The 26,183-nt window shown below is 42.6% G+C and overlaps 1 protein-coding gene across 5 annotated transcripts in view; it reads left to right on the forward strand.

Annotated features, from left to right (window-relative positions):
• The window catches only part of LOC108162166 (CUGBP Elav-like family member 2), a 141,633-nt gene extending 116,867 nt beyond the window's left edge, over positions 1-24,766 (forward strand). For 2 of the 5 annotated variants that reach the window (XM_033393292.1, XM_033393293.1), the window contains 6 exons: positions 7,723-7,904; positions 7,965-8,262; positions 8,329-8,538; positions 9,497-9,553; positions 15,697-15,846; positions 22,308-23,755. In XM_033393292.1, coding sequence (XP_033249183.1) covers positions 7,723-7,904; positions 7,965-8,262; positions 8,329-8,538; positions 9,497-9,553; positions 15,697-15,846; positions 22,308-22,579 — 1,169 coding nt within the window. In that variant the 3' untranslated portion in view covers positions 22,580-23,755. Of the gene's footprint in view, positions 1-7,722; positions 7,905-7,964; positions 8,263-8,328; positions 8,539-9,496; positions 9,554-15,696; positions 15,847-22,307; positions 23,756-24,285; positions 24,379-24,448 lie in introns of those variants that run through there. The other 3 variants (XM_017296758.2, XM_017296759.2, XR_004472882.1) reach the window with 2 other exon arrangements.
• Positions 24,767-26,183: the final 1,417 nt, after the last annotated feature.

Consider the following 26,183-nt stretch of genomic DNA (forward strand, 5'->3'; position numbering starts at 1 on the left):
ACTATTGTCCATCCATCCCCCCAGAGCCCCATCCCCTCCCTGCCATACCGTTCGAGAGTTGATAAATGAGCCGCAAGTTTTGTTGAAATTGGTTTCGTCCTTTGTGCCTTTTATTGAGGGGTGTTGGAATTTATTTCTTTCTTAGTTGGGCGAACCGAAGAGCTTCCTAATGGAAATTTATTCGCCAAAAGTTCCCTTTCCTTGTGTTTTTTTTGTGTGCAATTATATTTGATATATATGCATGTCCTTGTTATTCCTCTACTCTTCCACCAACTCCCATTTGATATTCAATATTTTTCGGAGGAAGGAAATAGATTAAACACAAAGCCACACAATTTCTATGCAATTAAAATGTAAATTTCGTTTATGCAATCCACAAAAAAATATACGAGAGAGGGAAAAAAAACTTGAATGGCTGTAACGCCAAAATGTGGCCAAGGGACAAGGCGATGAAGGATATGCAAGAGTGAAAAGAGAGAGAGAGAGAGATAAAAATACGAGAAACGGACAGAAAGAAAGTATGGCAACGCTTAAGATACTCTTTTATGTGGGATGGAAAATTATGGAAAAATAAGTCAAATTAATAATTTTTAGAATATGATTTTAAAGTGCGATAAAAATTATTTTAAATGTATCCCTTGAAAACTTAACGCTTGGCATTTCATAGAATCCTTCCTCTGACCACTTTATAAGCCGCCTGCTAAGCTACTCCGTGAGGGAAGATCTCTGAGAGTGAGAGTTTGCGAGGGAACGGATGATTGGTGGTTCATTTTAGTCAAATATATATTCTGAAATTATCTATGCCTTGGGGCCACATAAATTGCTTTAAAAAATGGAAATACCATATCTATATTTGTAGGGTATTCTAAAGGAACAGGGGAAAAAAACTCCCTTGAAAAAAGAAAACCCAAATTTTATACAAAAGATGGCATTGGAAAAGTGAGAACCGAGCAGCATCCGCTTATGAAAAGCGAGGGGGTTCGTCGAGAGCGATGCAGTGGGGGTCCGAATAGGGCGAACATAAAATACATATAAAATTCATATTAGAACGCGGGTAAAAGCCTCTATCATAGTCTTTTATTTGTATTCCATTTTTAATGCTAGATTGAAATTTTATTTTCTCAAAGTTAGAATCGTTTTCTAAAAGAACAGAGAACGGCAATTATTTGCAATATGTTTTTAGAATTAGTTGGTGCAAAATTGTACCCCAAAAAACTGTATTCCCCGCTTTTGAATATCTTTCATCGCTTTGAAATTTTCGACTCTTCAGCCTTCACGCCCACTCAAAAGCACTCGTCGAGACGGCAGCCCACGTCAAGACTTCTCCCCAAAAAAATTGAATACAAAAAAGAAAAAACTCTGCCGAAAGTCCTGAAGTCGAAGAACATTTTGAGGGGCTTCATGGCTTCACCGTTTGCTGGCGATTAAAATTTAAATTTTATACAAGCACAAAAGTATTTGCCATAATTTTGTCGGCGACCCCTTGGCAGCTCGAAATTAAATTTAATAATGCATTCCAATGGGATCCGTCGGATCCGCGGCTTCGTGTGGTGGAGCGAGGGAGAAGGTGTGGTGGCGCGGCACTAAAAAAAATTTCATTAGGCATGTTTGAAGGGCGATATACGAGTGCGAGTGAATACGAAAAGGAAAGGTTAGATGAGAGAAAAATGCCACTTTAGGAATCCGATTTTTCGGCAGGAAAGACTCTGAAATTGCTACTGATCAGCAATTTCGAAAGAGTTCTTTTGATCCATTTTTATTGAGGAATTTTCTAATACTTTCACGCACCTTACCTCTCTTACACAGAGTCGCTTAGCAGTAATGGTCGCGTTTTAATATCTCCCACACTCTCTTCACCGCTCTCTCTCTCTCTCTCTCTCTCCTAGTAAGACTTGTACTGTTATCGGGTAAAATACTGGCTTTCTAGAAACAACTTTTCGACTTTATTAGCAGATCCGTCGCGTATGAAATTTGCCCTATATTTTTCCCCCCTAGTATTATCCTTTGCTAAGCGCACTGGGTTGCTGCCGTAGCCTTTTGGGCATTTTCAATAAGGTTAAATTGCGTTTTGTTGGAAGGGACTTTCCCATGGTGTGTCTGTGTGTGTGTATGGCTTATTGAAAAGCGCTTCGATGTGTGTGGATGTGCAGGACGAGGGGTAGAGAGATGGGAGCGGGAGTCCATGCTGATGGTGATGCTGCTGCTGCTGCTGCTGCTGGTGTGGCTGTTGCCGCAGCGCTTGATTAGATTTTGCCACTCACTTTCAGCCTCCCCCCTCTTGCCCTACCCACCCACCATTCCACATGTGTGCGGTGATGAAAACAACCGCAGAACCCAAAAACAACGACAACGAGAGTTCTACATGGGAGACGGAGAGAGAGAGAGAGAGAGTTACATTATTTTTGCGAAAATTTGTTAAATATGCCAAACACGCAGCGATGCATGCAAAGTGGTGGCGGCACACGGCAGTGGCAGCGGTAGTGGAAGTGGCAGGGGCAGTGGCAGCGACAACGACAGCGGCCGAGGGCAGCCAGGTGGCGGAGTGATTAGGTGGCAGAGACAGAGAGATGGGGAGGGGCAGGGAGGGGGCAGGGAGAGGCCAGCCAACCAAGGCAAGTCCATCCAGCCGTGGCATTGCGTACGCGCCTGCTCATATTTGTGACATAAATAAGCTAAGCCAAGTGGGAGAGGGGAGCCAGAGGAAGACGGAAAAGGGAAGAGGGGCTACGGTACACCCGGATGGAGTGGCGGCAAATATGACCCGTTTTAATGCGCTTTGCTCTGCCTGTTATTTTTTTTAATATTTTTTTGTGAAACTTGGGAAAGGAATACGGACATGACCGACTAGGGAATCATTGCAATTTTAATGGCAATAAATATGCAAAAAATTTATAAAATATGTTAAATAGTTAAATATTAATACATATTAAATTTGGCTCACGATTTGAAGGTCTCTTAATGACTTAAAAGTGGATTATTTTTTTTTTTATAATTTTCTGTTTCAATTTCCACAAGTGGCCCTTTACTGCTAAGCCACTCTGTGTGAGAGAGAGTTGAAATTGATTGCTCATGTTCTACAGGCTTCCTCTACTAGAGTGCCTTAAAAATTCCGTATCGTACCTATTCGAAATTGGGATGGTTTTTGAACAGAACAAAGATCCGAAAATATTTTTAATATTTTTTATAAATTTATTTTGTGGAAAAAGTTGAAAATTATCAAAAAATATATAAGTAATAGACTTCTCTGCAGTCCATTTAAATGCCATTAAGAGTCCATTAAATGCCCTCTTTTTAGAGTAGGGTATTCCCCTAGTCGTTCATTCTCTCTCTCTCTGTCACATAACCCGCTCATTTCATACAGAATCCGAAAGCATGGAAAAGCAAGGATGAGTGAGGAGCGAACGTTGTGACGACGTCGATGTCATGGCTTGTTCGCTCTGCATTTGGTTACGGTTTGGGGTCCTTCTTCTCGACCAGCTCCTGGTTCTGGTCCAGCTCCTGGTCCTGGTTCCTGGGGTTGGAGTGGCCTCCTGGCCGCTCGGTTAAGTTGAGTTGCATGCAAAAATGGCCAGCAAAAAGAAGAAAAAAAGAGTCGTGAATGTGTGTGTGTGTGTGTGTGTGTGTGTGTGTGGGGATGTAGGTTGCAGAAGTGGCCCGCACTTTAGTCGCTTCTCCGTGCAACCCTCTTTGGCTGCTTTATGTTTTCAAATTAAAGTCGAAAGCGTGGCAACACTTAATGTGCGCCACTAGAAGCAGATTAGTTGCATTACCTTCCCCGAAGCCGGCTCAGTGACTCCTCCAGCTAACATCCAGCCATCCTGCGTCCTGTGGCTCGACTGGGCTACCTCTTGGAAACCCAGTGGATGAATGGGGGAGCGGCAGAGGGAGAGAAAGAGAAAGAGCTACTACTACGGCTGGGACTGGACCCGACTCGGCTCTTGGCAATATTAATAATTTAAAACTAAAGCTCCAGAGTTAAAGGCAAAGTTTTCCCAGCCCCCCTGCCTTGGTGGAGGAATTAAACTTTAAATTGAATGGCGCTCAAGATTTGCAAAGGAACTGGATCTTGCTAAATAAAAAGGCGTTATTCTTTTGAAAGAAATTTAGGAAAGAAATTCTTTATGGGCTAACACTTAAGAGGGTATCATAGTGGAGGAGCAGAAGATTGTACATGGGTCGTAAATATAGGGAGAAAGCTGAAAAAATTGGTGTAAAATTACCCTTAAAGTCAATACCATAATGGCATAATATTAGACAAGCTCTGGGTCCTTATCCTTATTTATAAAATATAATATATTAGATAATACCCGATACTCAGTTTCTATATACTTGATCTCCATATGATCCTACAGCTATGAACTCAAGAGCTCCACTGCTTTAGCATTAATAGTTTTTGACAGCCAGGTGTTCAAATAGCCAAACGAAGGGAGCACTTCAATTTGTTTTATTTATTCTGGATACGATGATGATCGGATTGCAACGCTGTTTTCTGCCATCTAGTAGATATTATTATTCTTTATAATTCTGGGTGCTTAAGTGTGTCTTTAAATTCTTGAATAAGACAAAATGTTGCCCTTTGAGGATTTGGATAAGGGAAATTTAAAAATTTGGCATACAAATATGACATTTTTACTCTCGTAGTATCACAGTACTTGCACTGTTTTATCCAATTAAGATACACGACAATCTTCATGACATTTCTTCTCAATTAGTAAATGATCGGCACTGATGATGAGGTCACCACAGAGTCACAAAGACACGTCCACAGTCCACAGTCAGTGGAGAAATTCTTGCTGTTTGTTTTCCTTACTTTGAGGTTCCATTTGTGCTACTGCCATCATCATTACATTTTTCTCTTTTTTCGAATGGATACGAGTATGGAGAGGGTTTCGAAACGGTCGCAAGTATTGGCATGCAGCCACCGCAACCCAGCAGCAGCAGCAGCAGCAGCATCGAATTCAATGAATTTTAAAATTCCCTTTTTGTGGAGAGGGGCATCATCGAGGGAGTGAGGGAGAGGGACTGTGACTGGCAGTGGAACTCGAATGGCTGATGCGACTGCTGCTGGTGGCTGCTGGGGGCTGCTGCTGCCTGCTGCGGGGATTATGATAATATAGCTCAAGTGCAGTTAGTTGATGTCGTTGGCGTTGCCTTTGCTGTTCCCGTTGCAGTTTGCGATAATCATAATAATAATAACTGTGCTGCTCGTGGCACTGGGATGCTTCTTCTTTGTGGGCTGTGGACTGTGGACTGTGGCGCCACTGCAGGCGTCGGTTTTGCATTTGAGAACGCTCCAGGATGATGATGCAGCAGCAGCCAACAGCCAGCAGCAAGCAGAGTAGCACTCGGAATGGCAATTGGATAGCGCGGAGGGTGCTTGCTTGAATGGGAGCCACCGCCGCATTGCAGCACATTGATGCTTGAAAATGTGGCAAGTGGTGTGCAGAGAGGGCGATAGTGGATAGTGGATAGTGGGGGGCATCATTAGGAATCCCCTCCTGCAACCCATTAAGCTGAATTTTAACATTTCTTGTGGTTACTCTGGGAATATAAAAACCATTCCTCGAATCATCGTTTCGTTTATTTTAAAGCGGAAAAAATTATAAATTTAAAATCATCGTCGACATTGCCGCATCGAGTCAATGACCAAAAACTGGCTACTAAAAATCAATTTTTATCCCATAAGCAGCTTAATTATAATTTTAATTGATTTCCAAAAACAGATTTCCCTCCGCCATAAATGAACCCCGAACGAACTCCTCCCTGTGGTGGATGTGGTCCAGGGCAAAGGTTACTGAACATCATTTTAGCATGGGCTGAAAATTGTCACGTTTATTGGAGCGATAAAATAATAATAATTTCGAACAATGCAGTTTTAGGCGATTTTCCGGTTGATATTGCCCAAAATATTGCCATCGCAGTAGAAATTACCGCCAAAAATTAATTGGAAAGCTTATCTAAGAGAGAGAAAGAGAGCCAGATGTGAGATGGGGCCATAATTTTATGGCAGGATTGAATTTATCCAATGAAACCCACCAAACATATTTCGGGTTTTTATTAATATTTATTAATAAATAATTGTTCAATTTGTTGTTTCCCTCTTGCAGAAGCAACGAAAATAATAGCTTTCTTGGTGTTTGCTGTTTGGAATGTTTTTTCAAGGTCAAAACGGTACAACGAAAAACTCCGACTCGACTTTCAAGCTCTGCCTTTGCAAAATGTTTGCATTTCCCTCTCACTCTCGCTACAGTAACTTCCAGCAGACTACACGCACGTTCACGCACGTTTTCGCTGCCAAGATCCTCTCTGAGAGGGGAGGGTCTTGCACTCTCTCACCAAAACGAGCGCAGCAATAAAATAGGCCAAGGCACAGAGCAGGCACACATTTACCTCTGTCTCTCTCTCTCGCACTCGGCAACAGCGAGCCTACGTTCGAATGTGCTTATCAGGTGACTCGCTCTCTCGCTCGGCTCTCAGAGAGACAAGCGCTAGGCAGAGATATCGCTTCTTCGCTTCTAGAATCTAAAGCAGGGGCCATTAGCAGGTGAATTTGTTTGTTTTTTTTGTTAAGCGAGTATTTCTCTCACGCCAACAAAGTCACGGTCTCCATGATGAAATTATACCTTTTGAGATGTCTAATTTCATCATGACGGAGACTCGTAATAAAAGAGTATACACACAGCCAGCAGAAGATCACACATTTAGAATAATCTCGTAGCACAGCCAAAAGGGAACCCAAAACCCCCGAGAATAATGTACCGATACCAGATTTAGTCATTTATTGATGGAAATTATTATGGAAAATCATTCATTAAGCCTGTCTAATATTTCCCTTCTTTTGTGTATAATTTCTATATGAAATATTCCTGCTAAAAAATGCACTTGCAAATGGACTTGCGAAATGCATTTAAAATGTGTTTCTGTGTGATATTTATTCAATTTTGTGCACAATTTTAATCCCTACTGTAATCGGTGGCACTTTAAATTGTGTTTAAGCCAATTGATTTCCAATTTAGTTTTAGTTAAAAGATAGAAAGATAGAAAAACCCATTCAACCGAGCCGAACCCCAAAACCAAACCAAATCCGACGATCCACCCGCACAAAACAACAGTCCTACCGCACCCCCTCCCGAAAAAACATTCTCAACCAATTGCACATTCGATAACAATTAATTTGTGCAGTGCGCATTTTGCGTGTTTGTGCAAATAAATTAGTAGGGCCCCCATCTCCCTCCGCCCCGCCCTCGTGGAGAGCCCTTTTCTAGGTGAGGGAGGAGGGAATGTGCAAATATTTGGCGAAATGTTAAATGCCTGCCAATTAGTTATCGAGTACAGGCCAGACCAGACCGGACCAGTCTAGTGCATTCCATGTCGGGGGAGAGAGAGTTTTAATTTATGTAAAATTAATTGAGCATTGAAAATGGTCAAATTAACTAAGCCTGGCTGAGCACAAAGCAACCCAGAGGAACCCCAGACATAGACCTAGACCCAGACCCCAGACCCCAGACCCCAGACCGAACCCAATACCCAGACCCCTTGGCCTGGCCCTAACCCACTTGAGTGTGGCCGTGTGGCAAGGTGAGCCTGGTTATTGGATTACCTTTGTTTGATGCGGTTGAGGCTTCCGCCCAGAGTTTTTCACGCTGCGATTAACTTACCAAGGCCAAGGCCTACAAGCTTGCAGTACAGATTACAACATCTCTTGTCTTTGTCTCTTTGCAGAACGCAAACTGTTTGTGGGCATGCTAAACAAGAAGCTGAACGAGAACGACGTGCGTAAACTATTCGAAGTCCACGGCAACATTGAGGAGTGCACTGTATTGAGAGATCAGAACGGCCAGAGCAAGGGTTGTGCCTTTGTCACATTCGCCACCAAGCACGCCGCCATTTCGGCCATTAAAGTGGTAAGTACTTGAAGTACTAAACCCCCACAAAATCAACCTAAATGTCACATCTATTTCCAGACCCTAAGCCAAAACAAAATCATGGAGGGCTGCACATCGCCGCTGGTCGTCAAGTTTGCCGACACCCAAAAGGAAAAGGAACAAAAGAAGATCCAGCAGATCCAGGCGAATCTCTGGAACCTGGCCAGCAATATCAACATCCCCTTGGGACAGACGGCCCAGAGTGTGTCCACACCGATACTGCCGAACCCACCGCAGCAGCAGTCGCCCGTTCTGGGCGCCGATGCACTGACACCGGCCTCCATACAATTGCTGCAACAGTTGCAGGCCGTGGGCCTGCAGCAGCAGTTGCTGCAAGGTAGGAAGTGGCATACCCCTGTCTTAGGACGAATCTATAGCTATATCCCTTATTTTCATTGACCAGCCCTTACCGGACTGAATGCCCAGCAAAACAATGCAAATCAGGACAGTGCCGCTGCTGCCGCCGCCGCCGGACTCCTGACTCCGATGACTGTGCAGAATCTGGCCGCCATTGCGGCCATGACGCAGCCGAGTCTGACAAATGCCGCAGCAGCCGCTGCCGCTGCCTCATCGCCGGGCAGTGCCCAACTGCAGAATACAGCGGCGTTGCTTTGTAAGTTTTGGGGTAACCCTTGAACTCTGAAGAAAGAGTATCAAACGCTTCGACTTCCTGCTGTATTTCTGCCGAAGGAATCCGCTCATTAGTTGGAAGCAGCTCTTCTCCCGCTGTGTGTGTGGCCAGAGTTAATAATTCATCAGACTCGTGCCACATGCCACATGTGCCATTCATCCATCCTAGCCCCGTCCCTATCCCACCCATGGCTCTCTGCTAACTCGAGCTAATTATCTAATTTTTCTCTCATTTCCGTATTGAAGTTTTTTCCCTCTTTTTGTGCGTCCCACGCCTGTTGCTTTCCACTTTCTCTGGGCTTTAGTTCTTATGTCTTTCTTTTTATCGATTTGTAATTATCTTGTGGCCACTCAAACATTATCGTTGGGGCTTTAATGGAGGGGTCAAATGGCCATAAGGATATAAGTAGAGTTTATTGCTTTTTTCCCAATCAGATACCCAATCATTTCAAAATCAATTTTCATTTACGTTGCTTTCTAATTGTATCCACAAAGTCCACACAATATCGAACCGAAAATTGCTTTTCTATTCCTGGTTTTTGGCTCACGAAATGTGTCATCAGCTGACATTCAAAGTGGCCAATTAGTGAAAGCCTTTCAATCCCCCAATCCCCCTTTCCATGCCCCACTCCTCCACCTTCCTGTTGCCCGCCCCCGAAAGAAAATTACAATCAAGGCCTGGCCCTGTCAATTTTCATTGAAGCGGAAATTCCAAGGAAATCGACTTAAAATAGGCAAAAGAGAATTTCCTTTCCTTGCCTTTCCCTTCCCTTCCAGATTCGATTGACGTCAGTGTCCGTCGTAATTAGTTAAAGAGATTGTGTATATATACTATATATCTAACCTTTACTAACAAATATTGTATTTATTCTCCATTTGAATTGTGTGCTAACCCGATGATTAATTGTCGATTGTGGATTTGTATGGTGTTGTTGGTGCAGGCCTCCTGGGAAAGAAGGCCGCCGCCAAGACATCATCATCGTCATCAGCATCGTCAGGTGAGAGACCGCCCTTCCTATGTTTCTCCGGGTTTTTCTTTGAATTGTTTTGCGTTTTTCCTGAGTTTGTCAAAGTTTTTCATCAACTGCTTTCCTTTTCATTTTGTCGTTAAAATATAAGTTATTAACTTTGATAGTTAAAGTCAACGAAGCATTCGACGTAACGTTCACGTGGCAGCACCCGTAACGCGATGTGTTTTACGTCACCCGCCACCGTACAGCCGTAGAGCCAGAGTTGATGGCCGTAAAGCAAACGAAAGGAGCAGGAGCGGGAGCACCATCCAATGGAGAGACCTTACAACATCCGAAAATTACAAGTTACACTCTCTTGCGAAATTAACAACACGGAACTTATTGCAGCTGGAGGCACCAGGCAACCAGTGTCCCCAGGGTCCCCAGGTTCCAGGGTGGGGTGGTAGCGAAGCGAAAGGCAGTTGCAACGCTTCGTCTTGGCCTCATTGACTTTTTCGCTTAGGGGGGCAAATTGTGCAATGTTTTTTTTGCAAGACGACCAGCTTTAGGTTCGTAGTTTTCATTTCTTAGATCTCTGGAAGGCAGTTTCGGGTTGAAGATGGCACCGTGATGGCCTTTAGATTGGTTGAAAAACAAGACACTTAGGAATCACGAATAATATTTGGAGTAACAGAAGTAGTTTTGTTCTTTCTTGCACCAAAAAGTAGTACTGGAAATGGAGAAGTGAGCTGATTCACGAAGTTAATCCAAGCTTAAATTTCACCAAAAATGATACAACTTCTCTATCTATGCTTCGTCTCTGACCGCGGACCCGCTGCCTGCATTGGCTTCGTCTGTTGGTCAATTCTTTTCCCAGCTGAGTCGGTCCCCCGAAGCCAACAACAAAATACTCACCTCTTCAGTGGAATATCAAAGTGTTTTCACTTTTGTGCAGAATTTTTTGCCAGAGCTCTTAACTGAAGGACATCTTAACTTATTTTCGACTCGAAGGTAAAACTTTTCCCAAGAAATTTGTGCCCAATATGAAACCAGCACTCGAATGTCCTGGCCGTTTGATGGCCATCTCTAGGCCTCTGTTCGTACTTATCGTTTCGTTGGTTAGTTTTAAAAAGCATAAGTTGTTAAAAGAATTATGGCCTGTCGCCTGCATTTTATCAAACAAAAAAACCCACAAGGAATTCCACTTAAATGTGGTAAAGACAGAAGGACGAAGCGAACGACAAAAAACTGCCGGCAAGGCGACACAAAAAATAAAACGAAAAGTTGGTCCAGTCCCAAGGCCCAAAGGAAAATGTCATTGCCTATCGCTGGCCATCTCTTTCCTCTCGGTAACTATCTCCCTTTCACTTCTTAAATATTTTCTTAGCAAGTTCATTTCGAGAGGTTCTTAGTCGGAACGAAAGGAGGAAAGGAGCAAAGAATCCTCGACAAATAAGAAAGAAAATCTGCGGCTGACTTAACCAGAAAAATGCCAAAAATTAAGCGGATTCCCTTCCACACTCACTCGGTCTCTCCCTCTCTCCACCTCTCTCTCCGGGAGCTTATCATCTTCTGGTGGGGAACACTGCCACTGAGACTGGGGGCTTTCCGTGAGCTTTGGCCCTTGTGCACTTGTGCGTGCTCATCGTGTGCCACTTGAACGATTTCCGGGCACTTCATTTAATGAAATATTAAAAATTCTTGCCCAGGAGATGTGCTCGAAGGATTCGGAGGACTCTGGACTCTATGGAAACTCGGTTCAAAGTGCAACTGACAGCGAGGACAGCCAGGGAGATGTGCCTATCTTTGGGTCCTGCTCTTTCTATGGAAACCACTTTCCTTTTGGATTTTTCCCTCCCCTTTTCTTGGCCCCTCCCCCGCTGCCGGATACATAAACTAAACTACAAAATCGCTTTCCAAGTTGTTGCCACGAGTAACACAACTTTTTGCACTGACTGTGTGTGTGTGTGTGTGTGTGTGTGTGTGGGGCGCTCTGCCCTTTGCCTGCCACAAATAAAATGGACAAACAAATGGAGCTCGCTCTCGGCTCGTTCGCCCCTTCTGGGGTCGCCTGCAAATTGTTTATGGAAAGCGTATTGGCTGGGAATTGGAGGACTAACGAAAAACTAATTGTTGTGGGGTTTAGGGGGCGATAAAACGGGCTCCTCGATACAAATTGCAAGTGAGATAACAATTGAGGGAGCGCCAGAAATGCAGCAGCGCATATTGCTGGAGATTAGTCTTCGGGAAAGGCAAGGGTAAGATTTCAAACTGGAATTGGATGTTTTTTAACATTCTATGGGTTAATTTTGAATGCTTATAGTAGATCCAAGGGGTTACAGTCTTCTAGTGATACCAAAGACCATGTAAATAGTAAGAGCAAGAGTAACGCCCATACATTTCAATGGTACATGATTTTCGTAGGCTGGATTTTGAGCTGGCTCCAGTCTCATTTCAGATTTTGTTGCTAGTTCGAGCACGTCCGCTGTCTCGTATGCATGCGTATTATTCCCCATCACCCCATACATTTTTTTTTTTACCAGTATCTCTCAACTCTAGAAAATTCCAATTAATTTGTATTTCCCTGCTGGCTCTCCTTCCACCTGCCATTGAATGCAGACCACATTTACAGATTTGAAAACCGATTTCTCTCTGTTTATCTAAAGCCAAGCCCTCAACAAATCTAGACAACCAGCTCTAACCTTTATTAACAAGAAAAAAAAGGGGGGGAAAAATACATCACAAAAAATACAAAAATCTGCAACAGATTTGACTGGTTTTTCTCTATATATATCTGCCACTCTATGTATCTCTCCCCGAAGCTGAAGCGCATCCAATTCAAAAAGTTTCTGAAGCCTCCACTCCACACTTCGACCTTTCTCTCAGTTGCAATCTGCAACAGAAAACAAAAAATACAAAACAAAAGCCAGGCACCACCGACCGACAGGCAACAAACGAAAATCTTAATCAAAGTTTTGTTCAAGTGCAGTAAACTGTGTAGTTTATACTACCAACCAGAACCCAGAACCCAGTACCCAGTATCCAGTACCCAGATCCCAGTACCAGCCCCGGGGCCACATCGAACCCTAACCAACACTGCCCTGGCCCCCAAAAAACTGATTTAAGGTTTCAACACGTTTTTTGGAACTCCTTCGTTTGTGTTTTTTCTTCTTTGCTGCTGGCTCTCAGCAGTTCCTTTCGTTCGTTCTTTCCTTTTCAGGCAGCTCTCCATTACGTTTGTTTATACACTTTTTCTCCTTTTTGCACTTCAAAATCATCAACAAAAAGTCTGCAAATAGCCTGCAAGTGGCCAGCAGCAGAAGGAGGTCCTGGGTCCAGTGCCTGGGAAATTGTAAAATCCAGCACTCCAGCGACTCTGAGCGGAACAAAATTTCTCGAAGAGTAAACTAAAAACTTGCAAATACAAAAACAGACAACATCCGGGCGAAAATAGTTGTAGGCAATTATTTGGAGCATCTTCTTTTTGTTGACTGTTTGATTGTTGTTTCTCTCAGACTCCAGGCCGGCCTCGGCCACTCATGTGGATTATTATTGGCCAACTTAGTTAGCCTGGTCGGGTCTGCTGTGGGGTTTGCTGTTTGATGAGCGAAGGCCAGGCCAGGCCAGGGCAGGGCAGGGTATATTTCAAGCTTTACTTACTGACTTTTCTTGCCACTCGCTTGCCAAAAACTTTGAGCAACAATTAAAACAATTTTCTGCACAAATATGTGCAAAAGTTTTTTGTTTTTTTCCTCTTTCTTTTTTTTTGTCTACATCTGTCTTTCATTTCGAATTCTTAGACAAAAGTTTCGGTACGGTACGGTACGGTCTCTGTTAAATTACAATTTCTTATCGAAAGTTGAAAGAATTGAGGGCAACACCTTTCTGGAATCTAAAGTCTTTCGTTGCCAAGTTTCAAATTAATTTTGACTCCAACCTCTTCTGCAAAAGTTTTGATTCCAATCTCTGGGTTTTTTATGGAAACTGGAATATATTTTTACTTAAAATAAGAAGTACTAGAAGATCGATTGGAACAGAATGAAGAATACAATTATCCCTTGACCTTTCAAAATTTCGGTCTCTCTTCAACGCTCGCTCTATCCTATTGAGACTCTTACCCTGATTTTTTTCCATAGAATAATTGGTATCTTAGTGTTGAGGCACGTAAGCCTCGTTTCTCGAATTCAGCTACTAATCTTTATTATCATTTCACATTTTTGTCAAAAAAAGTCGCTTAAAATAGCTTTGAATATTGCAGAAATATTGTACTAATGTCCTGGAATTTAATTGGATATTGACTCGAGATTTTTGTTGCTGTTTCATGGCTTGACCTTGACTTCTAGAGTATCAGTGGTAGCTCCCTTTTTATCTTTCCATTTTCCCCACACCTATGAACACCATCCCAACGCTTTAGATGGGCAATAAATCCATTTTGTTATCCTCTTGTTGCTGTTCTGGTCTGGGGACTACTATGTATTTTCGCAGTCATAATACTCTTTCGTTATTAGCCCAATTTGGTTTATTGAAAACATCGGGGGTCGTCGCAGTGGCAGTCGCAGTCGCAGTCGCTGGCGACCGCATTGCTGGAAATTTCCCAATTATAGAACACACACACAGAAAACAGAAACGACCGGCCATTTGCAAAACTCATTAATAACAGCGATCATACGAGTGCCATACTCTGCCACACATAAATGTTGGAGGAGGATGGCGGAGGATGCGAGAGGGAGAAACCACAAAATTGCATTGCATGACGGCCAATGGCAAAACGAAACACGCAAAACAACTAAATAACAAACAACAGGCGTCAAATTACACAAAAACCAAAGCCCAAAGCCCAAGAGCCACACACTCACCCACACAGAGACAAATTAATTTTAGATTTGTGTGTGTTTTTCGAGTGTGTGTGTGTGTGTTTGTGTGTGTTTTGTAAAATAATCAAATGTCGCCGCATGTCGCGCAGCGTGCAAAATTCAACGATTAATTACGTTATGACGAAACGAAAACCAACTGAATAATAATTATAGACTGCCATCAGAAATGAATCCAAAAGGGAACTGGTTCCATAAATTGGAGTTGTTCCACGTAAAGGTTCCAACCCAAAAAGGCAATGATTTGTGCCACCAAATGAGCTACTTTCAGCAGCGAAGTTTGCGATTTATTTTTTGATAATTCGATGACTGTTCAGCTTAACCTGGTTTATTGTCGGGGATGGTATATAAGGCGATACAGAGTCGAAGAGATAGCCGAAGGTGTGCGGATGTGATAGCGATAGCGACACTTAGCCTCGAGTCATCTGATCGATGTGCGAGATTTGTGGGCTAGATCAAGACTAAATTCAAGGGCAGGCGGGCCCATAATGAAATAGTTAATAAGGAGACGTCGTCCTCTATGGTGAGGAGCATCCACGTTCTCGTGCCTCTCAAAGTGAGGATGGTCCTCGAAAGAGAGCAGATGTGGTGACAACACCGCCTGAGCCTGAATTGCCCATGCCCTAAGGCAAGCGAGTGCGCGACAGATCGATCTGCCCTGCGTTAGCCGTAGTTAGCTATCATAAATCATCCTCTACAAGATCCTCAATCTCATCTCAACATCGTAACACTTATATCTAATGAAACTATATATATACAAAATGTTTGTGTCGTGTCGCTCCTCCCATCCAATGTTTTCTACTCCATTTCAAAATAATTTGCGTTAAATACCAGCTTAAATTTCGTGAGGTGATATCTTAGGCGACGGTGACACTTTTTCTCTTGTATTTCGTTAGATATCTCGTTTAAGTCTAAGTGAAAGTCAAGTTAAGAAGCTTCGAATTAGAAAAAATTCTAGGGGATGCCCAAGGCTTTTCGGGAAATTATATTTAATGTCGTATTCCTGTATTCTCTGTAGCGCGAACCTTCTCTTAATATGTGAATGCACAGTTTACGTGCCAGAAAACATGTTTATTTCTCTATTCTAAGGTTTTAGCTTCAATCACAGAGCGAACTAGTTTCCTATTGAATGCGAAACTATCAACTCTACAGCTCTTTACACACAAAAAATCCCCACAGAAACCACATTTATGATTTCGTTATGTAATTTTCGACAACAACAACCAAAAAAAAAAAAATCAGCTAAAATACGAATTTACTTTATCATGACACTAACTAAAATCTACCTTCTCTCTTTCCATCCGTCCATCTATCCCACAGGGTCCGATCCGAATCCATTGGCATCGGCGTATATGTCAACAGCCGCCGGCTTGCCGCAATTTGGAAGCGCCAGTGCATTGTCCACATCGCCGCTGGCCAGTGTGGCCCTGAGCGCCGCAGCAGCCGCTGCTGCGGGCAAGCAGATTGAAGGTGAGAGTGCCAGTGGGGAGGGAGGGTATTGGCTTGGGTTTGGGGGGGATTGGAGTGGGGTAGTGCGTGGGATTGGAGTGGCCGCACACACAGGAGGAATAGAAATGTCTAAATGGCTGACATTTTGATAAATGTAACAAAATGCCTGAATGCTGATGCTGCTGCTCCTGCCGCTGCGGTTGTGTCAGTCCGATTCGCTCCCTGCGCTCATTCGCTTCAATGTTACATAAAGCTGGCAGATGGTATACCCTAACAAGGATAGGGGAGAGGGTATGCGCAGTGGGGGAAGCATCATTCAGAGAAGAATTATATTTGTAACAGAAAAGGGGATATCTTTAGATCGGTATTCGCCTTCCATTTGCTTAAGAGTTTGTATACAAGAAAAATGAAAAGTTCTCATTCGAAACAATGTTAAGGGCATTCCCGCTTCGGTTCTACTTCGATTCCCGTAGTGTTTGTTGCTGCTGCTGCTGATGCAGCATCAAATGCATTAACCCGCTCATTGCTGTCAGCGTCATTCGTTCGTGATGTGGTTTTTTATTTCTGCTGTTCTGTTGTCTGTTCATTGCTGCCTCCCTCCACCCACACCCCTAGCTGCCCCATCTGTTCCCCACTTGTCATGGACATTTTGTGGATGTGTCTGTCTAATCTACTTAGTTTTAGTCCTGCCATTGTTCTGCCGTTGGCTTTGGAGGAGGAGGAGTTTGGCTTTGGTGGAGGAGTAGTGGTTGCAGATGGGGCTTTTATTTTAATGTAAAGAGTCATCTATCAAATGGGAAATGCATCTAGGATTTGGAATGCAGTAAAAATGCAGTGTTGATAAGGAAAGAAATAGTTCTACTAATGATGGTACTTGGGCATAAAAAGGAACTTCTATCAGCCAAGTGCCAACTAATCCTTTTCCTGGACTGTTCCATCAGCCAACTAGTCCTTCTTCTGGTCTGCTCAAGGATGGCTGTATTGTCAGAATGCGATAAATGTATAAGTCTTACAAGATGTGTTCTCTCCCACAAATCAAAATGTGACCTCAGCAGCGTCTTCTATCTCTATCCACTCGCTGTATCCCACTTACACCCATCTAATCCCATTCACTCCCCCGCCTCCCCCCCCTATTGAATGCCTTTTGCTGAGACAAATCCTTCAATGCCATAAGCGCCAGCCAAGAAGCAGCAAGAAGCTTGTCCGGAGATGTTGAAGATGTGGAAAAATCAATAAGATCAATCATCTTGTATATTTCCCACTTCAGTATCTATGTATACACACACACACACACACACACACACACACACGGGGGGCTAAGGAGTAGAATTTATGAGGAGCATTTTGGTGGAGCTTAAATTTTTATCAGCTTTTGACACAGTGTAAATATTACACACACTTGACACACAATTCCATTAGTCAGACATCGATGTCGATGTCGATGCTGATATCGGGGAAAATATTGCACAGGAGGAGCACATCCTTCGCTCTCTCCAGATGTATGAGTGCTTTGGCACACATAACATTAAAGTTGCAGCAGCAGGACACTCGTGTGTGTGTGTGTGTGTTAGTGTGTGTGTGTGTGAAGGAGTGGAGGAAAATGCAACGGAAAATGTTTTGGCATTGCACTTTTTTTCTGCTATATTTCCGGTTACATAAGCAAACATCCCAACCTTTCACACAGTCAGACAGACCAGACAGATAGCCATATATGTACATATGTATATGTGTATGTATTTGTTTGTACACCATATAGTGAGATATATTTTTTCAGTTGACTGACTTCTGGTTCTCCGACTCTCACTATCCTCCTCCTCCTTTTGTCTGCTCCTCTCCTGCCCTGCTGTGACTCATGACATCGCCGAAAATCCCCTCGTGACCGAACAACTACAAGTCATGGAAGGATGTAATGGGGTAGGGAGATGGCTGGATACTACCGGGATTGGATTGTCAGTGTGTGGGTGGGTCCCAGTCTCCCTCTCAGTCGCCGTCTCGGTCTTGGTCTTGGTCTCGGGAACCAAAACAAATTGCTCATGCTATGCTATGCGAAATGTGAGCTGCCATGTTTCCTTCGGTTGGTTAGATTTTGAAAAACTATCATAGATGACTTGGACTTGCTCAAATGGAAGTCTTAGAGGAGGATCAAGGAGTTAGGGGAAAGTGGAGCCATAATTAGAGGGGCGGCTGGGCAGAATGATTGGGGGGATATTTTACATTTGACTTCACATTTGACGGGGTCACTGGAACTTTAAAAGAATTCTGTGAATTCAAGTCTTTAATTTGGGGAATCCCCGTAGCTCAATGGCAGGGAAAGCTAGACGGAAAACCTTTGAGTAGAGGCACACGTAGTGCGACACTATGATACCCGATACTTTGCATATATTACGAGTAGATTCAATGGATTGTAACCTCATACGCTGTATTCTTCGTAAGAAGAAACATAAATATGCTATGATTATTCATTCTTATAATCCGTTTTCCCTACAGTTCTGGTCTCTGCAAAGTCAACTTTTAATACTCTCTCGAAAGATTAGATAATGTATCCGTAATCTGTACATATTATGTGTCTTTTTCGCATGCAATTTGTTAGATGATATTTTCTCTCTTTCTAAGCAGCTTAAATATCCCTTTTTACTACACAACAATGCTTCTTTTTTCCTCATTTTCTTTCCGATTTCCCTTTTTTTTATCCAACAATTTTCCCTTTATGCCAGCATCAAATCGAACTCTTGGCAAAAGCGAGAAAATATGCTTGAGAAAATCTTAAAAATGTCAGATTTGTGCAATCTGCGTGGAGGAAAACTCGAAGCTAGAGAGAAAAACTGCAGCAACAATGGCGGGGGGAGTGGGGCGTAGGGCCAGATAAATTCCCAACATGTGAAATTTATCAAATGGCGACATGCAGCGCACAACAAGAGGCAGAAGCAGAAGGAGATGTAGGATTTTTACTATAGGGAGGATGTAGAGAGTGGGTGCATAAAAAGGGCAGGAAACAACTTATAAGCATGTAGACAGGCCCAGACGACAGGCGCAAAATTAAGCAGGAAGCCCGGCAAGAGCTGCAGCAGGAGAAAAAAAAATATTACTAAATGGCGCCCCTAGAACTATGTGCAGTAAATAAATAGAAGGCTTTAAGGGAGCACAATCTAGCGGAGGAGGAGGTGGAGGAGGAGCAGTGGAAGGATGCGGTTGGAGGAGACGGATACGGAAGGAAGGCGGCAACAAATATGACAGTGACAGACGATGGGAATCCCATGGCATGGCATGGCTGGGTGACCCTAAGGCGGCAGCGGCCGTCTTCTCTGCTCTCCTCTCCTTCCGGATGCAGCCTTCCGGATTAAAGTCATGTGCATAAGCCGGAAGTTGGAATATAAAATAACCTAGTGAGAGGAAGAGGACCCCCGAGAGAGAGAGAGAGAGTGGAGATTGTCAGACGGCATAGGAAGTCGAAAGATTTGCGATTTATGCTGTTTGCTGTATGTTGATGGGTGGAGACTATGGAACGAGGTGACCTACGACTGCCAGTGAGTGATTATAAGGAGCCAGAAGAATGCACTGCGAGAAACTATAGAGACTATAAAATACCAAGATACTCGAGATACTCCTTCGATGCTTCAATTCTCTTTTATCCCTCATCAGACACACTCTTTGACGAGGCGCAGAAAAGAAAAATACATAGTCAGTGTAGAAGTCGGTCCCGAGAAATCAAAAACGAAATGAGTTCTGCTATACTGAAACTTTTGAGGTGCTCCAGCACTTACTATTCTTTCTCCATCTTTTATTTAGTTCTTAAAATAGTTACCATTGATTTCTCCCAGTGTAAAGTCACAGATGAGGTCGCATTAAAATCAATAAAGAGCCACCAGATACGAATACGAGGGCGAATGCGAGTGCAGTAACTGGAACTGTGGCTTATATGCCACAGATTCCATTTGGCTTCGCTTCGGTTATGCCCTTGAGAGCCGTAGACACCCCTCCTCGGCTCCCCGGCTCCTGGGGCAGTGTGCGCGACAGCCAAGAAAATGGCGAAAAAATATCTTGCACTCGTACATAGACATATACATATCTCCTCTTCGCTGCATCTGTATCTGTAACTGCGTGCATCAATAGGATGGGGCGGGCAGACGACGAACGACATTGCCAAGGCGGATGGCGCATCTTTGGTGAACGGAAAAGGAAAATGCAATATAGGAAATCGCCTTTCGCACACACAAAAATGCCAACAAATGGAAAACAAAACAGGAAGTTTATTTGTGAGTGTGTGACAGGCGGGTGGCGGGAGGAGGGAGGAAAGGGTGAATACCACCACCACAAGAGTTGCACATATTTCTGGTGTAGGAAAACATTTTAAATAAACTTATAGATGGTAGTCCCACAACTATAGTTTCCCCAAGAACTTCTCTTCGTATAATCCCCGGCACTTTCGGTGATTACTTTGGCACTTGGAAGAGTGTAACTTTTACACATAACTGACTTTAATATTTAAAGATATTCATATTTACACCCCCATTCCGATTCCTTTCTTTGAATCTCTCTTTGAGGGTCGCTGCTTTTCATTTGTTGCCTTGGCAGCCAGCTTGCCCCTTGCTGTTGCTTGCCTCCGTCATTGCCACATCATTCGCTCTCTTTCATCTAATTATATATCATTTGAGCCACACGTGTCGCTTGTTAGTCGCGTAATTCAATAGCTAGAAACATTTTTAATTGGACTTTCTGCAGGGCACACGCGTGTGTCGTCAGAGCCTAAATTAATTGATAGGTGTGCAAAATTACAGAGCGGCAAAGCGGCACAGCGACAGCAAGTCGCAACAAAGGTATCAAAGGCAACAGGAACAGCGTCCATAAGTCAATTAATATTAAAATCCTGGCTACGTCAACGAGACATCAGTCGCCACCTGCCCTGGAGGCCTAAGGAGCCCAAGGAGAGGGGCGGAGCGGAGCGGCTTTCTTCGCCATTCAATTTGTAATCGCATCAGCGTCAGGCAATCTGTCAGCAGTCAGTTTACCTTGTGAGAGGAGTGCAAAGCAGGCCCCACAGCCTCAGCTTCAGGATTGCAACAGGCGGCAGGCAGGGACACGGGCAGGGGCAGGGACTGGGGCAGGGACTGGGGCAGGACAAAGCCATATATCAATGTGATCAATAGCGCTTCTGGCAAACGATGATGGAGTTGCCGTTGCCAGCAGTAGAAGGGTTTGAGTGCTGCAACTACAATCATATCTGATTACTGCCTGTGCCTCGTGTGGGGGGTAGGTGTGGGTGTGGGTGTGGGCTCTGCGGTCTGCAATGCATTGTAATTGTTACCATTTTCATTATGGATTAATGATAACGTTGCTCTGCACAAGGCAGCATAGTTTTCAAAGGGAACATTTTCAGTGCAAGAAGAGTTCTCTGAGGAAAGACTTTTCTGCAGCCAAATTCCGTCTAAAAATGTTGATATCTCTGTGGCATCCACAGTTCTCTAAGCCCAGGGTCAAGTGTGATTTCTGCTGTCATTCGCTTGAGCCTTCTCTTCAGGTGGGATGGTATTTGCCTTGGATGTTGTATCTACCCCCCTGTGCCATGAGGTTGCCTTACTGTTGTTGTTTTTTGTGTGTTGTACGTTTTTCGTGTGTTTCTGCCTGATAAAATTGAAAAACCGCACTGTATGTCGACTGCCATTGGAAGCGTTTTCTGTGTCATTAAAAAGCATCACGAAAAGTGAAAACGCGACTGCTGACGCCGCTGCTTTCTCGCCTTCTCGCTTTCTGCTTGGCTAGCTATCCCTTTCTGTCCGTCCGTCTGTCTGTCTGTCTGTCTATCTGTATCTATGCAACCGCTCTCCCATGCTGCTGCTTACCCACTCTCCCGCTCTTCCGCTCTCCCGCTCTCCCGCTCTGCTGCTCACCCGCTTTCCTGTTACTGCTGCTGCTCTTCCGCTCTGCTGCTCTCCAGCGATGATGATGATGATCATGATGATGCCGTTAGTCGAGCCGAGGCGGCACGTGCTGCTAAACAAAATGTCACACCCACACACGTAGATAGACAGTTGACAGAAAGAGACAGAGGCACAAGAGAGTGGCAGAGAGAGAGAGAGAGAGGGAGAGGTAAAGCCCTCTCGCACGTATTGTTAGGAGTTGGACGCATCATTTCCGCATCCGTTTCGGCAATCAGCTGCTGCTCCTGCACTCGTGCACTCCTCCACTGCACTGCACCCATACATGTATGTAATTTCAGCTTTTGTCTGCTCGACATTCAGTCTCTAGTTTGAGGTCCTAATGGGCATCTGATTTCGTTAATTAGTTGCCTGCCCAATTGCAAGCTGCAACAGAAGCTGCAAAAATGTCAACTAATTAGAGAATGGCAGAGAAGCAAACAAAAATTGTCTCTATTGGAAGTCTGTTCTGTAGGCTTCCTTAATGAATTCTAGTTATAATTCTATCAAAATAAATATTCAAACATAAAACTAGTCTTCATTATTCATTGTTCTTTTTTTCGTTTAAAGGACCAGAGGGATGCAACTTATTCATTTACCATTTGCCGCAGGAGTTCACCGACACGGATCTGGCCTCGACATTCCTGCCCTTCGGCAATGTCATATCGGCCAAGGTGTTCATCGATAAGCAGACCAGTCTATCGAAGTGCTTCGGCTTCGTCTCGTTCGATAATCCGGACTCGGCCCAGGTGGCCATCAAGGCCATGAACGGCTTCCAGGTGGGCACAAAGCGCTTGAAGGTGCAGCTCAAGAAGCCCAAGGATGCCTCCAAGCCCTACTAGACAGGAGACGGATCACCGGAGTAGTCAACATCATAGAAGTAAACAGAAAGAAGAGAAAAAAAACGGAAAAGAAGAAAGAAATACAAAGATTTGTCGAATGGAGTAGTCACTGAATGAGAGTTGCCCGTGTAGAGCGCGCGCATCAACGCAAAAGTATACCGAAAAGATGCAAATGCCAACGTTGTACGTATATGAAAAGAAATCACAAACAAACAAACAAACAAAAAAAGACATGAAATCCGTGCCAAATAGAGACAGCAACACTTGTGTATAAATAAGCACGTTAAATGTTTGAAGTAGAAACGAAAAACAAACAAAAAATCAAAAAAACTGAAAGAAAACCAAGAATATATATATAACTATTAGTCCGTAGTTTAGTTTACTTTTTTGTTGAAGTACTCTTTTTCCCGCACACCCCCCACACCCCCCACACCCCCCACACCCATCTTTTACGACTCTTTTTCATATTTTTTTTAAACTGTCGTACGAGCTGGTTAAACCAACACTTTTTTTAAATTAAATATTTTGTACACATTTTCATGACAAAAAAAAAAACAAAAAAGTAAAAAAAAAAACACAAAAGATCTGTTCAGAGTATTAGTTTGTAAGTTATTTTGATATTTCCGATACGATAATTTTATAGATATATAATATGCAGTTTACTATCTGTTTGATTTGTTCATCGCTCATGTTTCAAGTCGCAATGAAGTTCTTTAACATAAAATATATATACTAAAGATGGTATATATACTAGCTGTAGTTACAAGTTACTTGTTTTGTTCAATGGATTATATATATAAACATATCTATATGCTGCCGCATATAGTTAGTTTTTAGTTCTCTGATTTGTTACTCACTTTTTATTTGTACTGAAAGAAGCAAATGTTTTTGTTAACCTCATTTAATATTACTACTTCCTATTATTATAATTAATCTCAACCACAACCACGTACGCTTCTGAGTGTTAAAAATGCGATAAAAACCAAATGAAATCCAAAAGAAAAACAACAACAAAAAGAAGGAAGTTTTGTTATAGTCAATGTTGAAGTACCATTAATGGAGTTTATATTTTTACTTTTGATTTTCCATTTACTCTTTTTTTCTATCTCAGCAGCATCTCTGGTATTACACACAGAAACACCATATATAAATATAGTACATCATTTTTCATGTAAACTTTCTGTTTTAGTTACAAGTTCAAGTTATTCCTTCTTGCTTTCTGTTTCTTTGTGCACATCTTTGGAGTATACTAGTGCATAATGTAGCATACCATACTTTTGTTTATGTAAAATATCATACACACCCAAACACTATATCACACACACATATGTAAACACAAAACCCACACACACCTGCATACATATCTAAATAAAGTTTTGTTCTCTGTTTCAAATGCACAAGAAAAAATCAAAAAAAAAAAAACTTTTGTGTATTTTAATCTTTTTGTTTTTAATTTAAGTAGAATTTCCAACCTAAAGGTCTGTTCCGTGCTTTTTGCTTTTAGTTTCCTCCAAAAATGTAACCTGGAAGGGACCTAGAGCCTAGCACTTGATTGTAATCTTTTTGCAAATATTATTTCCTCTTCTTTTTTATTACAATTTTAGTAAACTCTGCTGATGGTTTGTCTCTGTTACACATTTTTAGATACTTTCAAATGTAAATTTTCCTTCTGATACTAATCATTGTTCCATTTCTATTTCCCACAGATGCCATGTACATTCTGGTAGTTTTCAATATTTATTTATTTTTGGAGAGGAGGCAAAGTCATGTGGTAGTTGTTGCTGCACGACAGTTGAAAGGTGAGGCCTTAACGACTCTTTCTATACATATCTAACTCCAATAATTCATACGCTCCCTCTCTCTTCACAGATGTATGCAAATCGTTTTTATATCCACGCATAGGTGCCCAAAAATTGTAAATATTCTGCGCTTGAAACGTCTCTGAAACGTGAAGAGGCTACCTATCCTATCCTACCCGATTTCTGTATTTGGCCAGAACTGTAAATCGAAAAAACCTGTACATGCTGTACACAAGAAACCAAAATGAGAAACTCTGTAAAAAAAATGGTAAACGAGGAAGAAGAAACCTAAATATTGTATGATAGAAAGCTGCCATTTTATGAGTATGCTTGTAAAGCAAACCCATTTTATAAAGTGAATTAAAAATAAAATTAAGCACAAAGAAAATCTTCAGTTTTGTCCTGACTTGTTGTCCAATTAATTTCCTTAATTGTAGTTGAACAAAAAGCATTGACAAATCAGACGGAGAGATTAGGCGACCACTTATTTGAAATAAATTCTGTTAATAGATTTATGTACGAGTACTATTAAGGCTTTGTCAGAGAGCGGTGTGCATTTATACGAACTATCTGGATGTGGCTTTAAATTAAAATTAATTTCATCGCAGACATTTTTTATTCACCCTAGGCTTAGGCTCAAGATAAGAAATGAAAGGAAACCATGTTCTGTGTGTTTGTAATTAAATGTGTAATTAATAATTAGCCTAAGCTAAGTGTAATTTTTTAGAGAAACAAAGCAAGGCTGTGTGTTCTGACTAGATGTTAAGCGAAATTCGAACCCCCCCCCAAAAAAAAAACAAAGGCGAATTTGATATGAAAGCAGAAGGAATATAGTTCTTCTACTTTGGTGGGCAGAGAATGTTTGCTGATGCGATATTGAGTCAAGAAAATAGCGAGAACGTAATACTAGTGATAAAAGGCAGTTCAGTTAGTTAAGTGAGGGTGATTATATGTATATTGTACATTTAATATACAGTGTATATGGTGCACACTCACAAACATACACACTCAACACACACAAGCATCCAAACAGAATAAGTAAATCAATAAAAGGTGTCATGATTTTTATATAAAAAAAGCAAGAAACGATTGCGTTTTTCTTGGATAAACTTACATGTTCGCGCCCCCGCCCCGCCCCGTCCCTCCACCCACTGACTGACTGACGGTTGGGATAATTTATCAAAAAATGTCTTGCGCCAAAAAGTTTGTTGGGCAAAAAGTTGCTCAGTGAAGACGGAAAAGCGAAAATAAAATAAGAGCCAACAAAAACATACAGGGAATGTTGACGAGAGCGACGAGAAGAGTAACTAAAGAAAACTTCAACAATAAACGAAATATTTTGCTAAACTTGCGATTTGCATATGAGAAACTTTATGCCAATTGTGGAGGAGGCGGTGGGGTGCTGGTGCGGCATGTGGCAAGCTGCATGGGTGGCGAAGTCTGTTGGATGCCCGGGCAGGACGTGTAAACAAATTTAGCAACTACGTGACGCAGCAAGTTCGTTCCGGTCTCCCACCCCTCACTACTGCCTGCCCTGCCCCTTGCAGGCATTGCATAATCCAAATCCAAGTCGAGTCTTAACGCAAGATTTATTCCCCCATTTAAATCATGCGTGGAAAAGTTTTTGCTCCTCTGCTGCCGTCGACAGCAAAAGGCAATGGCAACAGCAATGGCAAAATGGCTTGGGGAAATCCAATGGAAAGCTTACACGGCAATAATTTTGTCTTGGCATATTCAAATATTTTGGCATTTGATTAAGCCAAAAAGTTTTTGGCATTCCCAACAAATGCTTCAATAGATAACCA

The sequence above is a fragment of the Drosophila miranda genome, chromosome 4 (assembly GCF_003369915.1).
Source record: "Drosophila miranda strain MSH22 chromosome 4, D.miranda_PacBio2.1, whole genome shotgun sequence".
Taxonomy (NCBI): domain Eukaryota; kingdom Metazoa; phylum Arthropoda; class Insecta; order Diptera; family Drosophilidae; genus Drosophila; species Drosophila miranda.